Here is a 22,550-nt window from a genome sequence, read left to right as displayed (position 1 = left end):
TCTTCTCTTGTAACACAACTATCATAAATACTAATGAAAGGATCTTTTGTGGCTAATTGATAGCATTTGATAACTCTAGTATTTCCTTTAGGTATATCTGCTCAGAATGGGATTGAGGAACTTAGAAAATAATAGTAAGTTCAGCATGTATTCATGTGGAATGACATAAACTTGTGATTTTAATAAGTAGGTAATACATGCTATAGTTAAGGCATTCAAAAGGAAGTGAATTTGATGTTAGATCACCATTCAGAAACCTCTGTTATTTGGTCTGTGATGGAGGCCTTGTGCACAAATGTGTTTGCTGCACTGAAGACGTTCTTTTCTTTTCTTTTTTGCTTATGTGGTGCTGAGGAATCAAACCCAGGGCCTCAGGCATGCAAGGCAAGCACTCTATCACTGAGCCACCTTCCCAGCCCCTGAAGTCATTCTTTTCAAATAAGTCAGAGGTGTATAGGAGCATGGGTGTGAGGACGCATTTCTCCCATGAAATCTCTGCATAACATTTGTGTTTTATTTCCCATCAACCAGTTGGCATTTTCACTTAAGCATATTTCTTATTGATAGAGTTCTTCAGTCTCTTAAGGATATTACATTCTATCTTTATTAAAATATTTAGTATTTATTTTCCTTTTCCAGGATCCCATATACAATATAATTTCTCGCTACAGGGAATTAGGCAGGAGGATCCATAATAACACTACCAATCGGCGTTAAGAAAATTATCATTTAATACTTTCTGCTCACTTTTACAAGCACTACACACTTTAGTTCATTGAGTGGGCACAGTATATCTGGGTAGTACAAAGCACCATAGCTAGTGTGTAGCTGAGAGCACTGGATCTGAGAAGCTATATCTTTTGTTTTTAAAAGTCATTAATTTATGAGATGGGAAGGAAATTCAGAGTGTGGAATCTAGAGTACCTAACGGGAAACCTTCTAGTGAGCCCTAAACATCATACTTCTCAAGTTTAATGATAGCTCTCCATCATCTAGAATACGTGCATCCTCACCACCACTAGTTGCACAAAACTGTGACTTAACTAGATTCACAAAATCTGTGTTTGGTTAATTTTTACGTGCTTGGAAAAAACTGATGCAATCTTGTTAAATTATTAACCATAAGTATCTTTTCCCAGCAGCCTTCAGAGGAGTTGTAGATGCATAGCTTTTCCAGGCCATGTGTAACACTATTCAGGAAAAGAAAAACATCTTTATTCCAAAATACATTGATATCTTAACAAAGTAATGTATATCTGAAAAAAAGTTCAGTCCTAACTCAATAGAAGACACAGTTACTGAAATGTAACCATGATTTCTAAGTTTCTTTAAGGATAACATATGTCATTCATGGATTATCTGGATGGGTAAAGTATAGAAACTCACCTTTTTACCTATGAGAGAACACTAAAATTCTGACTAAATATTTCATCTAAAGAAGATTATTTTCTATAGGCATTTAGATGAATATTCATGAAAACACACAGACCAACTCACATGTCTTCCAGACAGGTTTATCAGCTCAACTCTGATTTAATGTTAAACTTTAGTAGTAAGTGTGTTTAGTATTCAATAGCAGGTGCTATGTTAGATAACTTAGATGCTAGGATGGAAGCATATGCATAGGAAACTAGTTTGGTAAGCTTGGGAAAAGTGTATGAGATCAAATTTTAGGCTCATTTGTGATGAATATGGGGCAGTTAGCTGTGAAGTGTGATGGTTGGGCTAAAGATTGACTTTTGGACATTTTGATATTCTAAGTGTCAATGTCATATTTGTTTTGTGGGAGTTTAAATTAATTCACAAGTAACTATGACAAGAAGGAATTTTCCAACTGTGGAAGAAAAATATGGTGACGTTTGGCATGTGAGGATTTAGATTATTTGTTCTAAAATGTCATTTTGCTAATAAAAAGAGAAGAAGTTGTTATATAAATCACAGTATGAGTGATGAAGAGAAACTGACCTACAGAGGAGGGGCTTTCTGATTGAGAAAAATCACTTGATTTGACAATGTTTAAAACACAGAATCAGTTAAATTGTATCTTTGGTTGAAGGCCATAGGACAAGAGCTTCTGTATCTGAATATTTTTCTGGTGTTTTATTAGAAGAGCACTCTAGGGAGAATGAAGAATAAAAGCAAGGTATATAAGGAGAAAAATCAGCTTCAATGACCTCTAGCCCATGTAGCGGTTTGGGAATTCATGTTAAACAGCATTCTTAGTCTTATTTTTAAGGAGGCCGTCCGTACCACTAAGTCTTCCCATAGGGCTGACGGAAAGGGCATACGACTTCTCCAGGAAAGCTGCTTCATTTGATTAGACAAAATTTTCTAGAGCAATTACAATCCTTTGTAAGTAATTCTTTGAGGAATAAATATGTATAGCATGGTAAAACTAACCTGGGTAGAGCACCAACAAAACCCACAAGAGCCAGATAACTTATTTATTAGGCATTAATTTTACAAGAATGCTCAGGAAATGGATTAGGAATTCAGTGAATGATATTGCCTTTGTTTAGCTTTTGTCCATAAAGACATTTATTATATAAATTTTATATATGAAGGCTATAAAGAAAGGTGTTTGGGAAAGGCAAGTAGTAGGAATCATATGAATTTATGCCCAAATTGACACAGCAAAGAAAGATGAAAAAAAGGAAAAAATGGTATCATAGGCTGTTAGGAAAGAAGTGTTTACATTCATATATTTCAGAAACTCTTCTTTTCACTAAGCACAGAAAAATCAAGACACCTGAAATACATCCTTTCACTCATTTGTGTTTTTCAAAATGTGTTTCCCAGCACTGAGCATGAAGTCCAGAGAGGATGTGGAGTAACATCATTCAGAGGATAATCTTCCTTTCTCTTACTGGACCTGGAATTGTGGGCAACATCCTTGTATGTGTGAGACATGTGTACACTTTTTTCACAGGTCCTGACAAAAAGTCCATAGACCTCATCCTCATCCACTTGACTTTTTCTAATGTCATCATTATTTGTAGCACAGGGGTAAGAGAGATAGCCACTGTGTTTTATGTCAGAAATTTTCTAGGTGATGTGGGTTGTAAACTTGTAGTTTATCTGGAAAGAGTGGCTCGAGGGCTTTCCATCTGCACCACCTGTTTCCTCAGCATGATCCAGGCCATCACCATCAGTTCCAGGACCACACAGTGGAGAAAGCTCAAACCTAAGACTGCATGGCAAGTTCTCCCCTATCTCCTCCTCTTTTGGATTTTAAATTCTGTTATAAGCTCCAACTTGCTCCACTATATCACAGCAGTCAATAACACGAATGGATCTGGACTTGGAATGTATGTTGTGTATTGTCATATGCTACCATCTATGCAAATAGTTAGATGGCTTTTCCTCTCCCTCATGGCTCTCCGGGATGTGATCTTTCAGAGTCTCATGGGCTGCAGCAGTGGGTACATGGCTTTCTATCTGTATAACCATCACAAGAGAGTCCTTTATCTTCATAACTCCAGGTCTGCAAACAATTCCAGCCCAGAAATCAGAGCTACTCTAAGTACCCTTGTTCTTATGGCCTGTTTCCTTGTCTTTTATTGGGCAGATTTCATTTTTTCCTTCTATACAGGTTCCCTCATGACCTTTGACTCCATAATAATAAATATTAAAATATTTCTAGTTCTTGCTTATGCTAGTATCAGCCCCTTTCTTTTGCTCATCAGAGATATTCGTGTTGCCAAATACTGGTGTTCTCACTGAGAAATACAGAAATTATATATCCATTCCTCCATAACCAAAAGTATAAAAATGAGAAATTGGTTTGACCTGCTGTTCCAATATTTCAGAACATTAACATTCATTTAGACACATTTTCATAGGTTTATTTACATTTTTAATAGATCTCATCCTAAGCAATCTAAAATGGATTCATTTGTTCCAAGAATTTAGCAGGAAAGATTCTTATCAGCCTCCCATTTCAGTCATCCCTATGATTTAGCTCTCAGTTTCTTGCTTTCATGGGGAAAAAACTAGAAATTAAGTCTGTTACCATAATTTCTTGTTGTTTTTGTTGCTGGTCCCGGAGGGTTAACTCAGGTTCTGAGTATAATGCCTGAGCCTGTTTTGCCCAAGACTAGTGCTCTACCTACACTGGAACCACACTGCTACTTCTGGCTGCTTCTGAGTAGATAATTGGAGATAAGAGTCTCCCAGACCTTCCTGCCCAGGCTGGCTTTGAACCATGATCCTCAGACCTCAGCCTCCTGAGTAGCTAGAATTACAGGTGTGAGCCACCAGCTCCCAGCTGTTGCCATATTTCCTGAGCTTAAGCTCTTCACCAAACAGAAACCCCCAACTATTTTCCACCTTTGTGAACCCTCAAATGGATTTCCTTGCTTATAGCTCACACAAGTTTTTGACTTGGGATACATACTAAGTATATATACTATGGCTACAAAAGAACAATGACCTTAAGAGCAAATTATGAAGAAGCTGTTCAGGTAATATTCCTTTTCTGAGTTCTACTTTTAGGACAAACTGATGCTGATCTGTAAGAGACTCTAACTCTCTACACAACAAGGGATTCACCAGTGGTTCTGGAGTACTAAGGAAACTGACAAGAAAAAAATAGCGAACCAGTTACAAACCTAGTAAAAACCATGAAGTATAAGCATCAAATATATAGGATAGCACAAATAGATATGTCTTCCTTTAGCAGAAGCAATCTCAGGTTTCAGAAAGATGCTACCAATTAGGCTTAACTTAATAACTACTGCTATATTAATGCCATGAGTTAACCAGTTGTAACTCTGGAGCACCAATCTCTGTTTCTGATCACAGTCTTTTCATGGACTACCAAGTACATCTGAGTTTTTACTTGAGTTACAATGGTTGAGGGATCCTGGTACATGCTGGGATTGTACTACATCTTCTCTTGACTAAATTTAGTCCTCAACATAGAAAAAACCCCAACATCAGTATGAAAATTTCTCAATAAATTCAAGACAAAAATCTATATGAACTAGCCCCATCATTTCAGTGAATATTCAAGCCATTTTACTGTGGAGGTATTTTCACACCCATGTATACCATGTCACAACTCACAATAACAGAACAATGGAACCTGTGTAGTTGTCCATTAGCAGATAAATGAATTAAGAAAGGGTAATATGTGTACACAATGGAATTTTACTTGCCTACAGAAAAGAAGGAAACTAGATGGAACTGGTGATAATCATATTTACTGAAATAAATGAGTCCATCCAAGACAGGTTACATATTTCTCTCATTTATTGGAGCTATGGAAGCAAATCTTAATGGAAGATCAAGCTCATGAAAGTAAAAGGGGTGACTATGGAGATGGAATTGGAAAAGAGAAAAGATGGAGGTGAATATAATCCTAGTACTTTATATGCAAGTAAGGAAATATAAGTAAATTCTTTCCTTTGTACAATTAATATATACTAATAAAAATTAAAATGGATCCAAAGGATGTGTGTGTGGGAGGGGTGGGTGGGTGGGTTGGTGGGTGTGTAGGCACACACAAATAATACTTAAGTGAAATTAAGTATCCTCAGGTTACAGTAACTCATAAACTGATAAATTCTCACTAGGAATTCTCATATGATTCGCGTTTATAAGACATTGTATAAATTAAAATATGACTCAATTTGTGAGATGTTAGATATTAAACCTATAGAAATTTTGTAACATGTGTTTGTGGATTGTTAAGAATGCAGAGACAGATGAAGCATAAGGCAAGGTTTTTGAAAATATTTGATGGGTATATTATCAAATTAGACTTTGAAAAAACATATGGAGAAATGTTGGTTGGAATAATTAGGGATCCAATTCAGCATGGCTGAGATTCAAGGTAAATTAAATGGGTAAGTATTTAAGCAAGTAGGTCAGTTATACTATTGTAAATTTTATAAAAACTTGAGTGAGATTCTTCAGATTTTAACATCGTTATCCAGAAGACATTTTAGACTATTTTAGATGGCCATGAAAATCCCAGAGAGCAGAAGTGGTGCTGTGGCTCAAGTGGTAGAGCTCTAGCCTTGAGCACAGAGAGGCTTAGGAACAGAGCTCAGGCCATGAGAACAGCAAAAGATAGGAGAACAGAAAAAGCCAGTTATTATATCTCCTTATATAACTGCTGTTATTTATATTAGTTTTACATTTATCTACTGTAACTGGCTTTTTTCCCCCCATACTGCATAGAGAACCAAGCAGAGAGGTCCTTAAACAAGTCAGTGGTAATCAATCCAAAAGAATGTAATACTAGGACTGGGAAGGTGGTTCAGTGGTAGAGCCCTTGCCATGTATGCTTGAGGCCCTGGGTTCGAGTCCACAGCACTAATAAACAGAAAAAAAAGCCAGAAGTGGCGCTGTGGCTCAAGCGGTAGAGTGCTAGCCTTGAGCTGAAGAGCTGAGGGACAGCGCCCAGGCCCACAGTTCAGGCCCCACAACCGGACCCCTCCCCGCCAAAAAAGAATGTAGTACTAGAAAGGTAATTAAGAATGACATCAAGGAATTAAGTTAGGAGCCACACACCAGTGGCTCCCATCTGTGATCCTAACTACTTAGAAGGCTGCAATCTGAGGACCATTGTTTGAAGCCAGCCCAGTCCTAGCCTGTGAGACTCTTATCTCCAATTAACCAAAACCTGAAAAGTGGAGTTGTGGTTGAAATAGTAGAGTGCTAGCCTTGAGAAAAGAAGGGGAAAAAAGGTTAGTGACAGTATCTCGACCCTGAGTTTGGACTGGCACAAGAAGGATGAGTTGAAGAAGAAAGAATCATCTGGACTGGACTTCAGACAATACTGAGTCACCATACCCCACCAAATACTTCACAGTAATAATTAGGATCCGGATATTATTGTCAGTTTATATGCCAAGCCTCTAAATCTCCAAAAATGTATGTTTCTATCCTTTCCCCACTTTCTGGGTACTTGTTTAAATGCTTACCTGTCCCCTTGGAGAAGGGTAGGAAGATTTTTAAGTTTACAGAAAGAAAGGATCAAATATATTTTAAAACATAAAAAATGTCCCATGTTCTAGTAGAGCAAGTGTATCACAGACAATAAACAAGGACACAGGAAGTGAACAATTTACTTTTGAATGATGAGTGGGTCACCAAAGAAATAGGAGGTGAAAAATCAAGAAATGGCAAAGATCAAAGGAAAATGAAAACAGTACCCTTGGGATACAGGAAAAGAATGAATAAAAGGAAAAGTTTATAACTATGAATGCCTACATGGGAAATTAGAGTAATCTCAAATAAATAGCCTAACAATACACCTCCACATCCTTCTATAAACATAATTGAGTCTTCAATTAGCCTCAGATAACTTCTGAGCCAATCAAAAGTAGTAATTGTGGAGGGAGAAGAAAAGCTGTACTTCAGGGATTGAGATTCTTCAGAGGCATCCTTCTGCCCAACAGGAGGACCTCTGTGACCTGAGTGAAGTCTCACTCAGCCCAGATCTCCACAAACCATGGAGGTATAAATAGGCTCTGGAAAAATTCAGCTTGCCAGGACTACCCCAAAGCTTGTCTGCATCACAGCTACTTAGGTGAGTAGACTTGAAAATTTTGTTATCACATAGGCCCTGTAGTATTTCTCAGACACATTAATATTAAGCTGTCTTTAGAGAAGCCCTGGAGTATCTAACAGAGTCTTGAACCTTCACTCATTATTTTACCCTTACAACGGCATGTCCCTGAGACGAGCAACAAGAAGGACCATGTCTAAGAAAAACACCCTAGAAATATTTAGTTAATTCTCTTTTTTTTGTTCAGGATTAAATAACAAGCTTCTACTCCAGGATGAGTTTTGTATAAAATTGTCTGGATACCCACTTCAAAAAATCAGAAAGATATAAAAAATTTTCAAGGTTCTAATTTTTTTTAAGCCTGGGTGCTGTCCCTCAGCTCTTCAGCTCAAGGCTAGCACTCTACCACTTGAGCCACAGCGCCACTTCCGGCTTTTTTCTTTTTGCTAATGTGGTGCTGAGGAATTGAACCCAGAGCCTCAGGCATGCAAGGCAAGCGCTCCAACACTGAGCCACCTTCCCAGCCCTTTAGCTTCTATTTTTACTGACATGATAACTGACTATTAATAATTAGCTTTTACAACATTTCTTTGCCTAATGTTTAATGTATTGCTATGTTTCCAGTGGGTTATCCTTTGTTCTTTCAAAATAATTCTGTTATTAGTGTATTACATTTAATTTTGAAGATACTCTTTCTGCATCCATTCTTAAAATCTCTCGACACTTAGACACAACATTATATCACACAGTGTTGTCAACTAAACTTACATGCTTATTTATTGGTGGCCCTATTCATTAAAATATAATTTCATATTATGGGTATTCTTTAGAGAATTCCTATTATGTTTCAGACAGGCTGCTTGTAAGTATAATTTGAGAAAACTCAGCTTAAATTGATCCTAGTTATGATATTAGGGCTACTGATCTCATATTTTAATTGAAAAGATTGGGCCTAAGATGGATGCACTTATTGGCCTATGCTATGCTTATTACTCTAGATGAGATATTATGCCCCTAGCCGAAATAATTTCCTGCATTATTTCAAAACCAATCTGTGGCAATACACTTCTTGCTTCTTTCTTTTGGCATTCTTCATTTTATTCTGTCAGAATGAGAGGGGACTTACTAAGTGTCTGAGAAGGGGATTCCAAATATTATTTAGCGTCAGAGAATTTTGGGAACTTGAGGAAGGGCTAGAAAAACAATGGAAATACCAAAAATGATAGAGTAAAAAGAAAAAACAGAATGAAACAACCAAAAAAAAAAAAAAAAGCTTAGATCAGTCCGTCAGGCAACTGATGAATACTGGCTCCAGTTATTTGAAACAAACTCAATATCTGAGTATGTGTTTATTAATTTTGTGACCCAGTTTAGTTACACAAAATGACTGTGCAAAATTTTGAAGATCATAGCATAATTCACTATATGCTAGACATTTAGGATTGTGTTTCTTAATGCCTAAACCCAGGCATTAATATCCCCAATTTTTTTTTTTTTTTTGGGTCCGGTCGTGGGGCCTGAACTCTCGGCCTGGGCACTGTACTTCATCTCTTCAGCTCAAGGCTAGCACTCTACCCCTTAAGCCACAGCACCACTTCTGGCTTTTTTGTTTCGTTTAGGTGGTGCTGAGGAATCAACCCAGGGCCTCGAGCATGCAAGGCAAGCACTCTACCACTGAGCCACCTTCCTAGCCTCTAAAATCCCCATTTGTGAGAAGAGAAAATAATAATTGGATGGCAATAATTCATACTTGTAGAATCATTGAAATGTCTGACACGATTTGATACTCACATAGTTCATCCTGACAGAGACCTTATAGACAGAGCTATCTAAAGCCATTCTCTAATGATTAGTAAGAAGGAAGAGGGAAAGGCTTATAATTCTTTATAAAATATGCAAATCCTGTTTTCATTTATTCTAGAGAAATTGTATGTGCTTTATTGAATATTCTTAAATGAGATGTTAGATCTGACTTTTTAGAAAGGGAAACTAAAACTTTATGCAGGCCTGAGATCTGGAAATCAGCTTAGACTGATAAAAAGGACAGACAGTTCAATAAACTGTTGGTATCTATGGACTTAAAACTTGCAGGAGCTTTGTGTTGGAAAAACGATGAGTGCTCAGAATGCCTGGCACTGATAACTTTAAAATTATTTAAATTCCCTATAGTACATCTAAGAACCGTAACTTGAAAGTGCATAGAGTAGGCTACACTACTATCACACAAAAAATATTATTATAACACACTGATACTGTTCACTGCCAAACAAACTTAAAATCACAAAAACTCTACTTGTTGGATTTTGAATTTTATTCAGCGATGTTGATAATGAAGGTAGGTGGGACAGATAAGGAATGGCACTAGTCAGGTGGTTTTACTAGTATGAAACTATGAAAAAAGCCAAATAGGTGGAGTGCTGTGCATTGGTGGATCATGCCTATAATCCTAAATACTCCGGAGGCTGAGATCTGAGGATTGCAGTTCAAAGGCAGCCTGCAGTAATACTCTTACCTTCAGTTAACCAGTAAAAACTCAGAAGTATGGCCAGATCCTTGTGGCTGAGGCCTGTAACCTGAGCTACACAGGAGACTAAGATTTGAGGATCATGGTAGAAAGCCAGCCCACTTAGGAAGTCTATGAGACTCTTATGTCCAATTAACCACCAAAAAAAAAAAAAGGAAGTTGAGCTGTGGCTGGCTCAAAGTGAAAGTAGTAGGCCTATAACCTTGAGCACCCAGCTCAGGGACAGCATTCAGGCCGGGAATTCAAGCCCATAACCACCACCACCAACCAAAAGTAGATGTGCTGCTCATGTGGTAGAGTGTTAGTCTTGAGTGAAAAAGCCAAGCAAGAGTGAAAGACTGAGTGTTCAAAAAAATTTTTATGCCATTTCTTTTGTTGTTGTTGTTGTTTCAATTTTATTTTATTGCAAGGGTTATGTACTGAGGGGTTACAGTTACAAAGTAAGGTGATGAGTACATTTCTTGCCAAACATTGTTTCTTCCTCCCTCATGTTCTCCCCCTTTCCTGCCCCTCCAATCTCCTCCCTCCACCAAGGAGTTCATTTCCAAAGTAGTGTTTTGTGAGTACTGCTATGTCATTGGTTCACTCTTTGTCTTTTGTCTCATCATTTTGTTATTCCTCTTCCCTTTCCCAAATCAGATAAACATACATACAAGACCCATGGCACCAAAGTAAAATACAGTGACAACAGCGTGTTATTATTCCAAATGGCATTTCACAATAATCAAAGAATTCAAAAGGATTGCCACACAAAGGAAGACTTTAAGGTCAAAAACTCTGCGTCATTCTTATGAAATGAATGTCCCTATACTCGAGAAAATTGCTGAAAACAGGAGCTATTTTTGCAGATAATTATCACCATTACTGATGCTTTTTCTTCACAAGGGCATTTGGTGGATCCTAGTTTTTCTGACATGACACAAGAAAGTATTTCGAATCTTGTCAAGGGCACCATCTTCCTCTTTGTAACTGCGCTTGGCATTGTAGGGAATATCATTGTTTTTGCGAATTTTGTATGTAGTTTTTGGAGAGTTGCTCAGAAGAAATCTATACACCTTATTCTCATCCACTTGGCTTTTGCAAATACCATAATACTTATTTCCAAAGGATTGCTAAGAGCAATAACAGCTTTTGGTTTAAGAAACTTCCTGGATGATATAGGCTGTAAGATAGTTGTTTATCTGGAGAGGGTGGCCCAGGACCTTTCTGTCTGTACCAGCAGTCTCCTCACTGTTGTCCAGGCCATCACCATCAGTCCCAGAGGCTCTGTGTGCTGGAGATTCAAGCCAAAGACTCCATGGAAAATTCTTCCCCTGTTTCTCTTCTTTTGGATCCTCAGTTCCTCTATTAGCATCAACTTGCTTCATTACATCACAAGTAGCAGGAAAAACATGTCAGAAGCTGCTAAAACTAACAATTATTGTTCTTTTCAACCAGAAAGTCAGGAAATAAAATGGATACTTCTTATTCTAATGGCCATACACAGTGCCATGTTTCAGGGTGTCATGGGTGGGGCCAGTGGCTACATGGTATTTATTCTCCACAAGCATCACCAGCGTGTTCTCTACCTTCAGAGCTCTCACCTTCATAAAAGTCTTCCTGAAATGAGAGCTGCTCAGAGTGTTCTCTTTCTGATGTTCTGTTTTCTTTTCTTCTATTGGACAGATTACATTTTTTCTTTCTTTTCAAATTCTTTCTTACAGAAAAATTCTATGATATTAAATGTCCAAGAATTTTTGACCATCGGTTATGCATTTCTCAGTCCCTTTGTGCTGATTCACAGAGAGGGAAATCTGGAGGAGACAAAGGCATTAAGAAAATGTCTATTTCAATGACTTTATAGTAAGTTTGAAAGAGTTCTTAATTCTGTTTTGCTGGTTATCAATATCATTTTAAATAGGCTAATATATAAATTTTTATTGCCAGACACGGACTCTTGTGATCTGTAGCCCTGAGTTGACAGAGAGATCATAGAAAAATAGAATGATGGGGCTGGGAAGGTGGCTCAGAGGTAGAGCGCTTGCCTTGCATGCATGAGGCTCTGGGTTTGATTCCTCAGCACCACATAAGCAAAAAGAAAAAAGGCGGAAGTGGTGCTGTGACTCAAGTGGTAGAGTGGTAGTTTTGAGCGGAAGAGCTGAGGAACCATGCCCAGGCCCAGAGTTCCGGCCTCACTAGGGGACCCTCACCAAAAAAAAAAAAAAAAGAAAGAAAAACAAAAAGACATAGAAATCTCTTTCTCTACTCTGCCCTATTACCTTTATTTCTAATATTTTTGAGTCTGGGTTTTTCATTGTCACTAAATATGTAGTAGGTAGCCAGGAAACAATTTAGCAAATTTTCTAAAATATTCCTGTATATCTATCCTTTGTGGCAAGAATCCAGTTTCTAAGTGTTGATCCTACATTTGGCTCATTATTTCATAAACACAATTTAAATACTAGCAAGAATCCAGTTTCTAGGTTTTGATCACACATATGGCTCATTATTTCATAACCACAATTTAAATACTAGCAGAAGAGGAGTTTTGGGTTATGTTAAAATATCCCTAAGCATTTATTCATAGAATGAATGCAGTGGAACACAATGATGAGGTTAGTCTGTGGACACCCTGAAAACATTACAGGATGGAATAGAGGAAACCCTAGTTCTCCTTAGCACAGTCCAAAATGTTTTTAATAGAGACTCAGAAACACAACAAATCAAAGAAAAGTTGGACAAATGGGATTGAAGAGCTTCTGCATGGGAAAGGACATACCTAGCAAGATCAATAGAAAGCCCACGGATTGGGAGAAGATCTTCACTAGCCATACAATCGACAATGGTCTCATATCTAAAATATACCTGGAACTCGAAAAATTAAATCCTCCAACAACCAATCATCAAAGAAACAACTGATCTAATATATAGGTGGGCTAAAGACTTACTGAGAAACTTCTCTGAAGAGGAAAGGATGGCCAATAGACACATGAAGAAATACTGAACCTCCCTAGCCATAAAAGAAATGCAAATCAAAACAACACTGAGATACCACCTCACCCCAGTTAGATGGCTATAATCAAGAATTCTAATAACAACAGATGCTGGAGGGGATGTGGACAGAAGGGAACCTTACTGCATTGTTGGTGAGAGTGTAAACTTGTTCAACTACTTTGGAAAGTAGTATGGAGGTTCCTGAAAAGACTCTATATAGAGCTCCCCTATGACCCAGCAATCCCACTTTTGGGCATTTACCCAAATGGTTACAAACAAGACCACATTAAAGCTAGCAGCACAACTATGTTTACTGCAGCATTATTTACCATAGTTAAGATGTGGAACTAACCCAGATGCCCCTCAGTAGATGAATGGATCAAGAAAATGTGGTATATATACACAATGGAATTCTATGCCTCCATCAGAAAGAATGACATTGCCCCATTTGTTAGGAAATGGAAAGACTTGGAAAAAAAATATATTAAGTGAAGGAAGCCAGGTCCAAAGAAACATAGCTCCCATGGTTTCCCTTATTTGCAATAACTAGTATATGTCTGAGACAAGCAGAAACGGTCAGATAAGTTGATGTTAGTCGAAATGAACCTCAAGATAAGGACTCAAATGTTTTTTTTCTTGCTATTGTTTCTAACATGTTTATAAGACATTTCTTTGTTGCTTTGTATGTCCCTCCCCCATGGTATAACACCTGTTTTCATTGTATTTGATGTTGGTATAATTTGTGCAGGGGAAGGGAAAAACAAATTTTTAAAATAGGGATACAGGCTGATCCATTGTAACAATGAGATGTACAAGACAAGACACTATGTCGAAAAACAAACTTTGCAACTTTGGTGGTGGGGAGTGGGGGGGTTGGGGAATAGGGGAGAAATGGAAAGGCAGGGAAGGTAAGGGGAAACAAAGGAGGAGGCAAGAATGCTTGATAAGAATTGTACTCATTACCTTGCTCATGTAATTGTAACCCCTCTGTATGGAATTTTCACAATAAAAAACAACTTATTACTAGTAATTAAAAAAAGAAGCAGGACATCAACTTGGTAAGTATTTCAACATTGCTATTTTATTTTTTGTATTTTTGCAAGGAACTTCATTTCTTTTTATTTTAATAATTTTTTATTGTGAAAACACTGTAAAAGTGTTTCTCTTGCATTCAACATAAAGAACAAAACATAGCAAACACATTCTGAATCAATTATTGGTATTAAATTCAAACACAGTATGGCACAATCTGGAAATGAACTGCTACTGTACGAAGTTTGTATCATGAAGAATATATTACTGAATATTAAGCTGGGTGTGGTGATTTACAGCTGTCAACACAGCTGTGGTGTCTGGGGCCAGGGGTTCAAATGTCAAGCTCAGTTTAGCCTAAATAGAGAGACTACATCTCAAGAAAAAAAAAGGGGGAGGGGGATGTTACACACAAGTAAAATATAATTCCTGCCCGATGCTATGAATTGCTAGGCCTCGAATTTGCGTTTCCCAACACTGCTAATTTCAGCTCCACTTTTACATTTCAGAACTGAGTTGACAACAGTCAAAATACATCTAAATCATCAGAAGAAAACTACTAAAAAATTAACATAGAATTAAACATTTTATACATCAAAATGGTGGAAGGTAGCAAATAAAACACAGAATCATACAATTTTACAGTTTGCCCACATGGAGAGAAGTCACATCACTGCGTTTCCCTTCTAATACATCCACAAGTACTGTTTTCCAATACACTAGACATGAACTCTGCATTGATTTTTGCCTGTGAAATCTTATGAAAGATTGAGGAAAAAATTGACTGAAAACTTCAAATGACAAAATGAACTTTCAAGTTCAAGAGGTTCAGAAAACCCTAAGAAGGCAAACCTCCAAACATCAACACTGACAATAAAGTAATTTTTAAGAAATATACTCATTACCTGACTTGTATAACTATAAACCCTATGAATACCACTTTTATATCAATTAAAACATTTCAATCCATACACATACTCATCACTTAAAACAAGATTCTACAAGTTTAAACAACTCAAAACGGTGAAAGGGTTCTCAGAGAAATAAGAGATTTACCTCAAGAGAACAAAGATCCTCAGATATGTCTTATAAGAAAACATGAGCCTGAGACAAAACTCTGGTAATTAAATTTCTTTACTAAAGCCATAATCCTATAGTTCGTAGGAATACTTTGGATCTCCAGAAGATAATTTCTATTCAGAGTTGGTATTCATCCATCTCTAAGAAATCTAAGTAGATCTCCTGTAACATAGCACACTTATGAATGACTGCAATTGTTTTTGTTCAGGCCTGGCTGTAGATTGGCAGCACACCTTTGTTGTGATATCACTGTGATGGGGTTCTGGCTTCATCTCCTTTGCAGGAGTTATGATATGGATTCAAATCTGAATATTGATTATGATACATTTAGTGACTCAAGCCAGATTTCTGTTTAGTGGCTCTGTGTGTTTTTCTCATTGTGTAGATCAATTAAGCTCTTTCCTCCTACAGTGTACATACAGATACCACAGAACAAAATCAACTAAACACCGCCGAGATTTCTGTGATTGAAAGTATTCTGATTATGACCCATTGCCATAGCCACACCCACCATCTCTATGGTGACCAGAGCTATTCTAGGATGCATAGGTAATCTATTCTCATGGAATAGTTGTCACAGAAAGGCAGGTAGTTTGGACAACCAACGGATTCTACTATCAGTTCCTCTGGCAAGTGTAGGAACTCTCCTCTCTTCTCTGCTCTCCCTAAATACAACTGTGGGTTGTGGGTTAAAAAAGAAAGTGTCACCTGAATGTTAGGTCTCTTATTCCACTCACTTCACTGCACTCCTTTACTTCAGGAAATTTTAGGCAATGGAAATAGCTCAGAAAAGTGTTATTTAAGGTAAATCTGCATATCTGCCTGTGGTGAATATAGAATTACCTGCCTTCCTCTCCTTGGATCTTCTGTTTTATCCAATGAGAAAGAGACCATTTCTGAAAATGGTATTAGGGATCCAGAACTAAGGTGTGATTCTGATAGGGAAGCCTACACACATCCTGGCAGTTCTCCTGGGCAATGACCACAGAAGTTGAGCATCTAAAAAGACAATCATGCTGGGGCTAGTGGCTTACACGTGTAATCCTACCTACTCAGGATGCTGAGGGCTGAGGATCACAGTTCAAAGACTACTCTGGAAGGAAAGTGTAACACTTCTATCTCCAAATAACCACCAGAAAACCTGATTTAGAGCTGTGCCTCAAAGTGGTAGAGTGCTAGCCTTGAACAAAAGAGCCCAGGGACAGCATCCAAGTCCTGAGTTCAAGACCCAAGAACAACAACCAACAAAAAAAAAAAGACAATCCTGGTTTGGCAGTGAACATTTCAAGGAAAAATACCTATAACAAGGAAAATAGAAGTGAATACCTCAGGAAAACACATGAAAGGGCCCAAGAAAACAGCCAGAAGTGAAATCAGGACACACACCATCCCAGCTCTCCATAAGTCCCCAACTGCCATGTTCTGGACAATATGTGCAAGAATAGACCTAGATTGTATCATTTGATGAGCTTTTCTTTGCTTTTTTCTGTTGCACACAGTTTGATGATCTTTTCTATCAATGAAGGTGTATTCAGAAAATATTCAGAAAGTGACCTCTGTGGATTCTCAGAAGTTTCTTTAACATTACTTCCTGGCTTTGATGATGAATGGAGGATATGGGATGAGAGCAAAACCAAGTTGAAGAAACTTGGACTCTTTAGGGAACTCTTCATCATCACCGTGACTCCTCATTATTGTACATTCACTCTAATTCACTCAGCAAGTTTCTTGCCTCAGCAAATTACAGAGTAGTAAGAAGACAGCAGAATTGTGCCTCAGGGATGGAGAGGTGCAGAAGGAGCACTTTTCCCCTGGTGAAGATAAAACTCATGACAGTGACATCTTGACAGCAATGGAATTGGTTATGAGCACTGAGTCTAAGGAAGGATAAATACAACCTGACTCTTACTGTTTAATCACAATTTCCAAGTTGAGTCAGCTGCGACATCTATGTAGGTAAGTGATCCAGTACTGAAGGTTGGGGCTACCTTTGGCTTTAAAAGGGAAGCTGTGGAGACACAGGTCAGGGGCAGGTTGTGAGAGAGAAGGGTCTGAGACATTTGACCATTTGTAGAATAGGAAGGTATCAGACAGAACTGCGGTAGAGGAAGACTTATTAATTCCTCTCTACCTCTAACCTCTGTTTTTCTCTCTATAAGAAGTCATTGAGTTAGAAGGAGATAAGAAGCTTATAAAATATTAATATACACTCAATGTCTCTGCTAAAAAGGTTTTAGAGTAGATATAGGTGTATGGCTTTTCCAGCCCACTTGTAACATTCATCAAGACAACAAAGATACTCTTTCTTTATTCTAAGGTTTCTTAATTCTAAGATTTATTATGAATATTTCAGAGAACCAACATGTATATTTTTCTAAAGTAAAATCTTAGCCAGAGCAATACCGGGGGTATAGTAAGTAAAAATTAACTCTGATTTATGAGTGTCTTTAAGGATAGTCCCCGTCATTTCCTGTATCTGTAGAAACCTGTATGTTCACCTCATCTCTACATGTGAGAAGACACTGAAAATGAAATCAAAGTGCATTGACTTCTCCAGGCCATTCAGTTTTAACATCTATAATGAAACATAGGGAACCCAAATACCTTCACAATCTGTTTAGCTGATACGTTGCTGAGCTGAGTTTATTGTCAAGATTTGAGTCATATGCTTGAATTCCTAATTGATTTGTAAGCTGTTTTTCAAGCACTTAATAGCAGGAGATTATGTCAGGAAACATATGTAAATAGACTCAAAAGTGACATCTCCAAGTAGTTTTCATTATGCAGGTGAGGATGATGGCAGCTGGCAGACATCCAGCCAGCCAGGGAACACAGCCCGGTGGGGTCAGGTAATAATACTAAGGGACAAAATTCCAAGCTGATTTCTGACCCATAGCCAGCATTGTGCTAGGAAGGTTACTGGTTGGGAAAAAGTTCACCATGGAGACATTCTGCATATTCTTTTTGGCAAAGTGTCTATATGATATCTTCTGGGGGAAGATGGGGAAAAATGTTGAAAGTATTGCACAAATAAATTTAATAAACAAGAAAATTGTGGAGGACTAAATTCAGGTTGCATGGAAAGCTTTTTATGATAGGTAAGAATAAAAGCAACATAAATTTATGTTCTGATCTTCATTTTGAATATAATACAGAATATGCAGAAAATAAAAAGACCCCACTTCATAAAGTGGTTTTACAAATCACAGCAGGAGATTTTAGAGTAGTTTGGTTTACAGTGTGTGGATTCTTTGCTTACTTGAAGGATAGATGCATACAAGATCATACAGATGATCCCAGGGAAGGAAAACTACAATCAAATCTACCAATGACAGGTGCTGGTGGCTCATGCCTGTAATCCTAGCTACTGTAGAGGTTGAGATCTGAGGATTGTAGTACAAAGCCAGCCTAGGCAAAAAAAAGTCCCCATGAGACCCATATCTCCAATTAACCACTCTAAAGCCTGAAGTAGTGTTGTTACTCAATTGGTAGAGTACCAAGTTTGAACACAACAGCCTCAGTGACACACCCAGGACCTGAGTTCAAGCAACACACACGATAAAAAAAGACAAGAGAAGAAAAATATCCACCATAGTGATTGTATGTATTTGTTATGAGAAGTGAAAGGTGTACAGATTGGAAATTGACTGCATATATTTATTGCTTTTGCTTACCTCTTGTGGAAAAAGAACATGATCATTGAAAATTTGGACATGAGGAATAGAAAGAAGGAAAAAACAGGTGGATGCATGTAATCTATGTCTAAATTGTAGTCATCAAGATGCCCAGGTCACATGAATCAAGAAAGGAAGAAAGTGCTTGACACTGGTACCTCATGCCTGTAATTCTAGCTACTCAGGAGATTAAGATCTGAGGATCACAGTTCAGACCAATGAAGGCAGGAAAGTCCATGGGACACTTATTTCCAATAAACCACCAAAAATAAAAAAGGTGGAAGTGGATCTGTATTTCAAGTGGTAGAGTGGTAGCCTTGAGCTAAAGAGTTCAAAGACAGAGTTCAACCCTCAGGACTGGCAGATAGACAGACATACAGACAGAGTGAAAGAGAAAGAGAGGAAGCAAGGGAAGAAGGAAGGAAAGAAGGAAGGAATGAAGGAAGGAAGGAAGGAAGGAAGGAAGGAAGGAAGGAAGGAAGGAAGGAAGGAAGGAAAGGAGGGAGGGAGGGAGGGACGAAGGGAGGGAAGAAAAGGAGGAAAGTTTGGAGGGAAAGAAAAAAGAAAGAAAAGAAGGAAAAGAGGAAATAAGGGAGGGAGGAAATGAGGAAAGAAAGGAGCTTAGGCATCTTCCAGGAAACGGAATTTAAATACTTCATAAACCATTCCTTTATTTTGTAAACAGGGATAATCAATAGACCTGGACTATGTCATCTTCACTTGGGTGTACTCTCAAAAGACTTTTCCTGATCCTGTATATGAAATCAGATGATTTGGAGTAACCTCATTCAAAGGATAATCTTCTATATGCTTACTGGACCTGGAATTTTAGGAAACATCCTTGTACTTGTGAAACATGTATATACTGTCGTTATGGGTCCTGAAAAAAAGAAACCCATATGCATTATTCACATTCACCTGGTTTTTTCAAATATAATCATTATTTGTAGCATAGGGGCCAGAGGAATATTAGCCACAGATCTTTGTACCATAAACTTCCTAGGTGATGTTGGTTACAAAACTGTGATTTATATGGAAAAACTAGCTCGAGGCCTTTCCGTCTGCACCACATGTCTCCTCACCATGGTCCAGGCCATTACTCTCAGTCCAAGAACCACTCAGTGGAGAAAGCTCAAACCACAGACTGCATGGCAAGTTCTCCCCTATCTTCTCATCTTTTGGGTCTGGAACTCTCTGATAAGCTCCTATTTGTTCCTCTACATGACATCACTCAATAGCATGAACAGCTCCAGAATTGAAATACATGTTAGGTATTGTCATATGCATCAATCTGAGCATGGGGTTAGGTGGCTTTTCCTCTCCCTCATGACTCTCCAGGATGTGATCTTTCAGAGTCTCATGGGCTGGAACAGTGGGTACATGGCTTTCCATCTGTATAACCATCACAAGCGAGTCCTCTACCTTCATAACTCCAGGTTCACACACAATTCCAGCCCAGAAATCAGAGCCACTCTAAGTACTCTCATTCTCTTGACCTATTTTCTTTTTTTTATTTGGCAGATTTCATTTCCACAATTTATATAGGTTCTATCATGACACATGACTGCACAGTACTAAATACCAAGGTATTTCTAGTCCTTGGGTATGCTGGTCTCAGCCCCTTCATCTTGATCATCAGGGATGCACAGGCTGCTAAATACTGGACTGTTCACTGAGAAGTACAAAAATTACATTACATTGATTCCTCAATGAGCCAGATGTGTAAATTTCTTTATGCTACCATTCTATGAAATCATGACAATAAGACTATATTTTCATAGATTTATTTTATTTTTAAGATGTCTAGTTCTTGAAAAATCTAAGGTTGATTCAAAGATTCTAGAATCTTGGCCAGACAGATTCTTATTTTCTTCCTATTCCCATCCTGTAGTTTCTTGCCTGGGAAGAAAATACTTCTAGTCCTTCAAATACAGAGTGTATTTTCCCTCAAACCCCAACTTTTGATGAACTAATCCCTTGTATTAATGTTAGACCAAATAAGCTTTAGTGCTCACAATCTTCAGGAAGTTATTTAGTACCTTGTAAGTATGTACTAGTAGCTTTCTAAGGAACAAAAGAAAAATGAAGAATCAAGACGTCTCACTTAGCTCTGTATAGAAAATCAGAAGATGTTTGGTTTCAAAAGCATTAAAGAAATTGATCCTGAGAAACACTGTATGCCAATTAGAAACACATCCAAGACCATAATGGTCAGAAAATACCTAGGAATACACACAGGAAGAAAGTATTCTTTTACAAAGGATGCTATCCTGGCTTTGAAAACAATGCTCCAGATGGTGCTCCAATGTATAGCTGGGTCATCGCTGGCACTGATATCTCTACTATAAATTTCACAGGCCAAGAGACTGCACCTTTGGAGAACACAGCTTCCACTTCAAGTCACTCATGATATGGCCTGCACAGGAACAACTCCAAGTCTTTGCTCCAGTCACAATCCTGAGTATTCATCCCCTCATGGATGCAAATGTGGGCTGGATTCATGGCACATAAGGACCACCACTCCCAAAAGCAGGAGTGTGTTGTGATTGCTGAAACCAAGGTGAACATTTCTCTGACTTTCAAAGAAGACCAGGGAAAGGGGAAGTTCAGGAAACTTCCACTGCCTGAGGCATCTACAGAAGGAATCCATGCTCTGGGCAGACCACAGTCCACTGCAGCTCAGTTTCATCTAGAAGGTGCACAAAATCTTTTCAGCTGTTTTATTAAAGCTTTGTGCTGGCTCTAGATCTTACTTAGCAAAGATTTCTTGAAGCAGAAAAAGGGTTTCTGTGAGCAAAGAGGAAGTGGTCTTACTCTGCATTTTCTGAGAATAGGTGGTGTAGAAAGCAGTTGATGGAATGGAAGCCAGAACTCTCTTTGTTCCAAAGTCATGTCCTGAGCTTCTGACTTGGGAAACTTTCCAGAGGAAGCAACAGCCATAGGACCAGCACTAGTCTCTGGAAATCTAAATGTCTTTGTAAGAAATTGTGTGGGTAGGCAATATGTGTGAAAATAAGAGAGTAAGCAAAATTAGCTGAGCTTTCTATCCAACACTGTTTATGTTCCTTGATTTTTATTTATCTTGCAATTACAAAAATTAAAAGCAGATCTGGGCAATGGTGTCTCATGCCTATATACCTAGCACTTTACAATGCGAAGATTTTAAGATTGCAGATTGAAACCAACCCTAGGGGAAAAAGTCTTTCAGACTATTTCCAACTAACCAGCAAAAATGCTGGACTGGAACCTGACTCAAGTGGTAAAGTGCCAGCTCTGAGAAAAAAGTCACTGATAAAGAGCTTACAACCCTCAGTTCAAACCTGTTACAACAATCAACCAATAAATTAATTGACTTAAGTATAATTAACCTTAACTTTAGGCATATCCAATTAAATGATGTTTTGATGCATAAGTGTACCATAAAAGTTTCCTATCATTTTCTGATATAATAGAGATCTCAAAATGTTTTATGCATGCACATGTACATAGACACACATTTATAGAACTTATACTGCATTATATAAAAATAAAGTGTAGGCCAGGTGCTGGTGGCTCACGCCTGTAATCCTAGCTACTCAGGAGGCTGAGATCTGAGGATCTCGGTTCAAAGCCAGCCCGGGCAGGAGAGACCTTGAGACTCCTATCTCCAGTAAACCACCAGAAAACCAGAAGTGGCGCTGTAGCTCACGTGGTAGAGTGCTCGCCTTGAACTGAAAAGCTGAGGGACAGCGCCCAGGCCCAGAGTTCA

General features: G+C 38.1%; 2 protein-coding genes and 1 pseudogene across 2 annotated transcripts; all 3 read left to right on the top strand.

The window, feature by feature from the left end:
* The first annotated feature begins 2,823 nt into the window (after window positions 1–2,823).
* LOC138827676 (putative vomeronasal receptor-like protein 4) lies at window positions 2,824–3,723 on the top strand. Its single transcript, XM_070023295.1, has one exon. It carries the CDS (start codon window positions 2,824–2,826, stop codon window positions 3,721–3,723), a length of 900 nt encoding a protein of 299 aa, XP_069879396.1.
* Window positions 3,724–10,957: 7,234 nt separating this feature from the next.
* LOC138827675 (olfactory receptor class A-like protein 1) lies at window positions 10,958–11,878 on the top strand. The gene has a single exon (XM_070023294.1). It carries the CDS (start codon window positions 10,958–10,960, stop codon window positions 11,876–11,878), a length of 921 nt encoding a protein of 306 aa, XP_069879395.1.
* A 7,631-nt stretch (window positions 11,879–19,509) lies between these two features.
* Window positions 19,510–20,478, top strand: LOC138827903 (vomeronasal type-1 receptor 40-like; annotated as a pseudogene).
* The last annotated feature ends 2,072 nt before the right edge of the window (window positions 20,479–22,550 follow it).

Source organism: Dipodomys merriami, unplaced genomic scaffold, assembly GCF_024711535.1.
Source record: "Dipodomys merriami isolate MVZ:Mamm:240054 unplaced genomic scaffold, mDipMer1.0.p SCAF_16, whole genome shotgun sequence".
NCBI lineage: Eukaryota > Metazoa > Chordata > Mammalia > Rodentia > Heteromyidae > Dipodomys > Dipodomys merriami.
The sequence above is the reverse complement of the archived record's forward strand: the minus strand, read 5'-3'. Positions and strand labels throughout refer to the sequence as shown.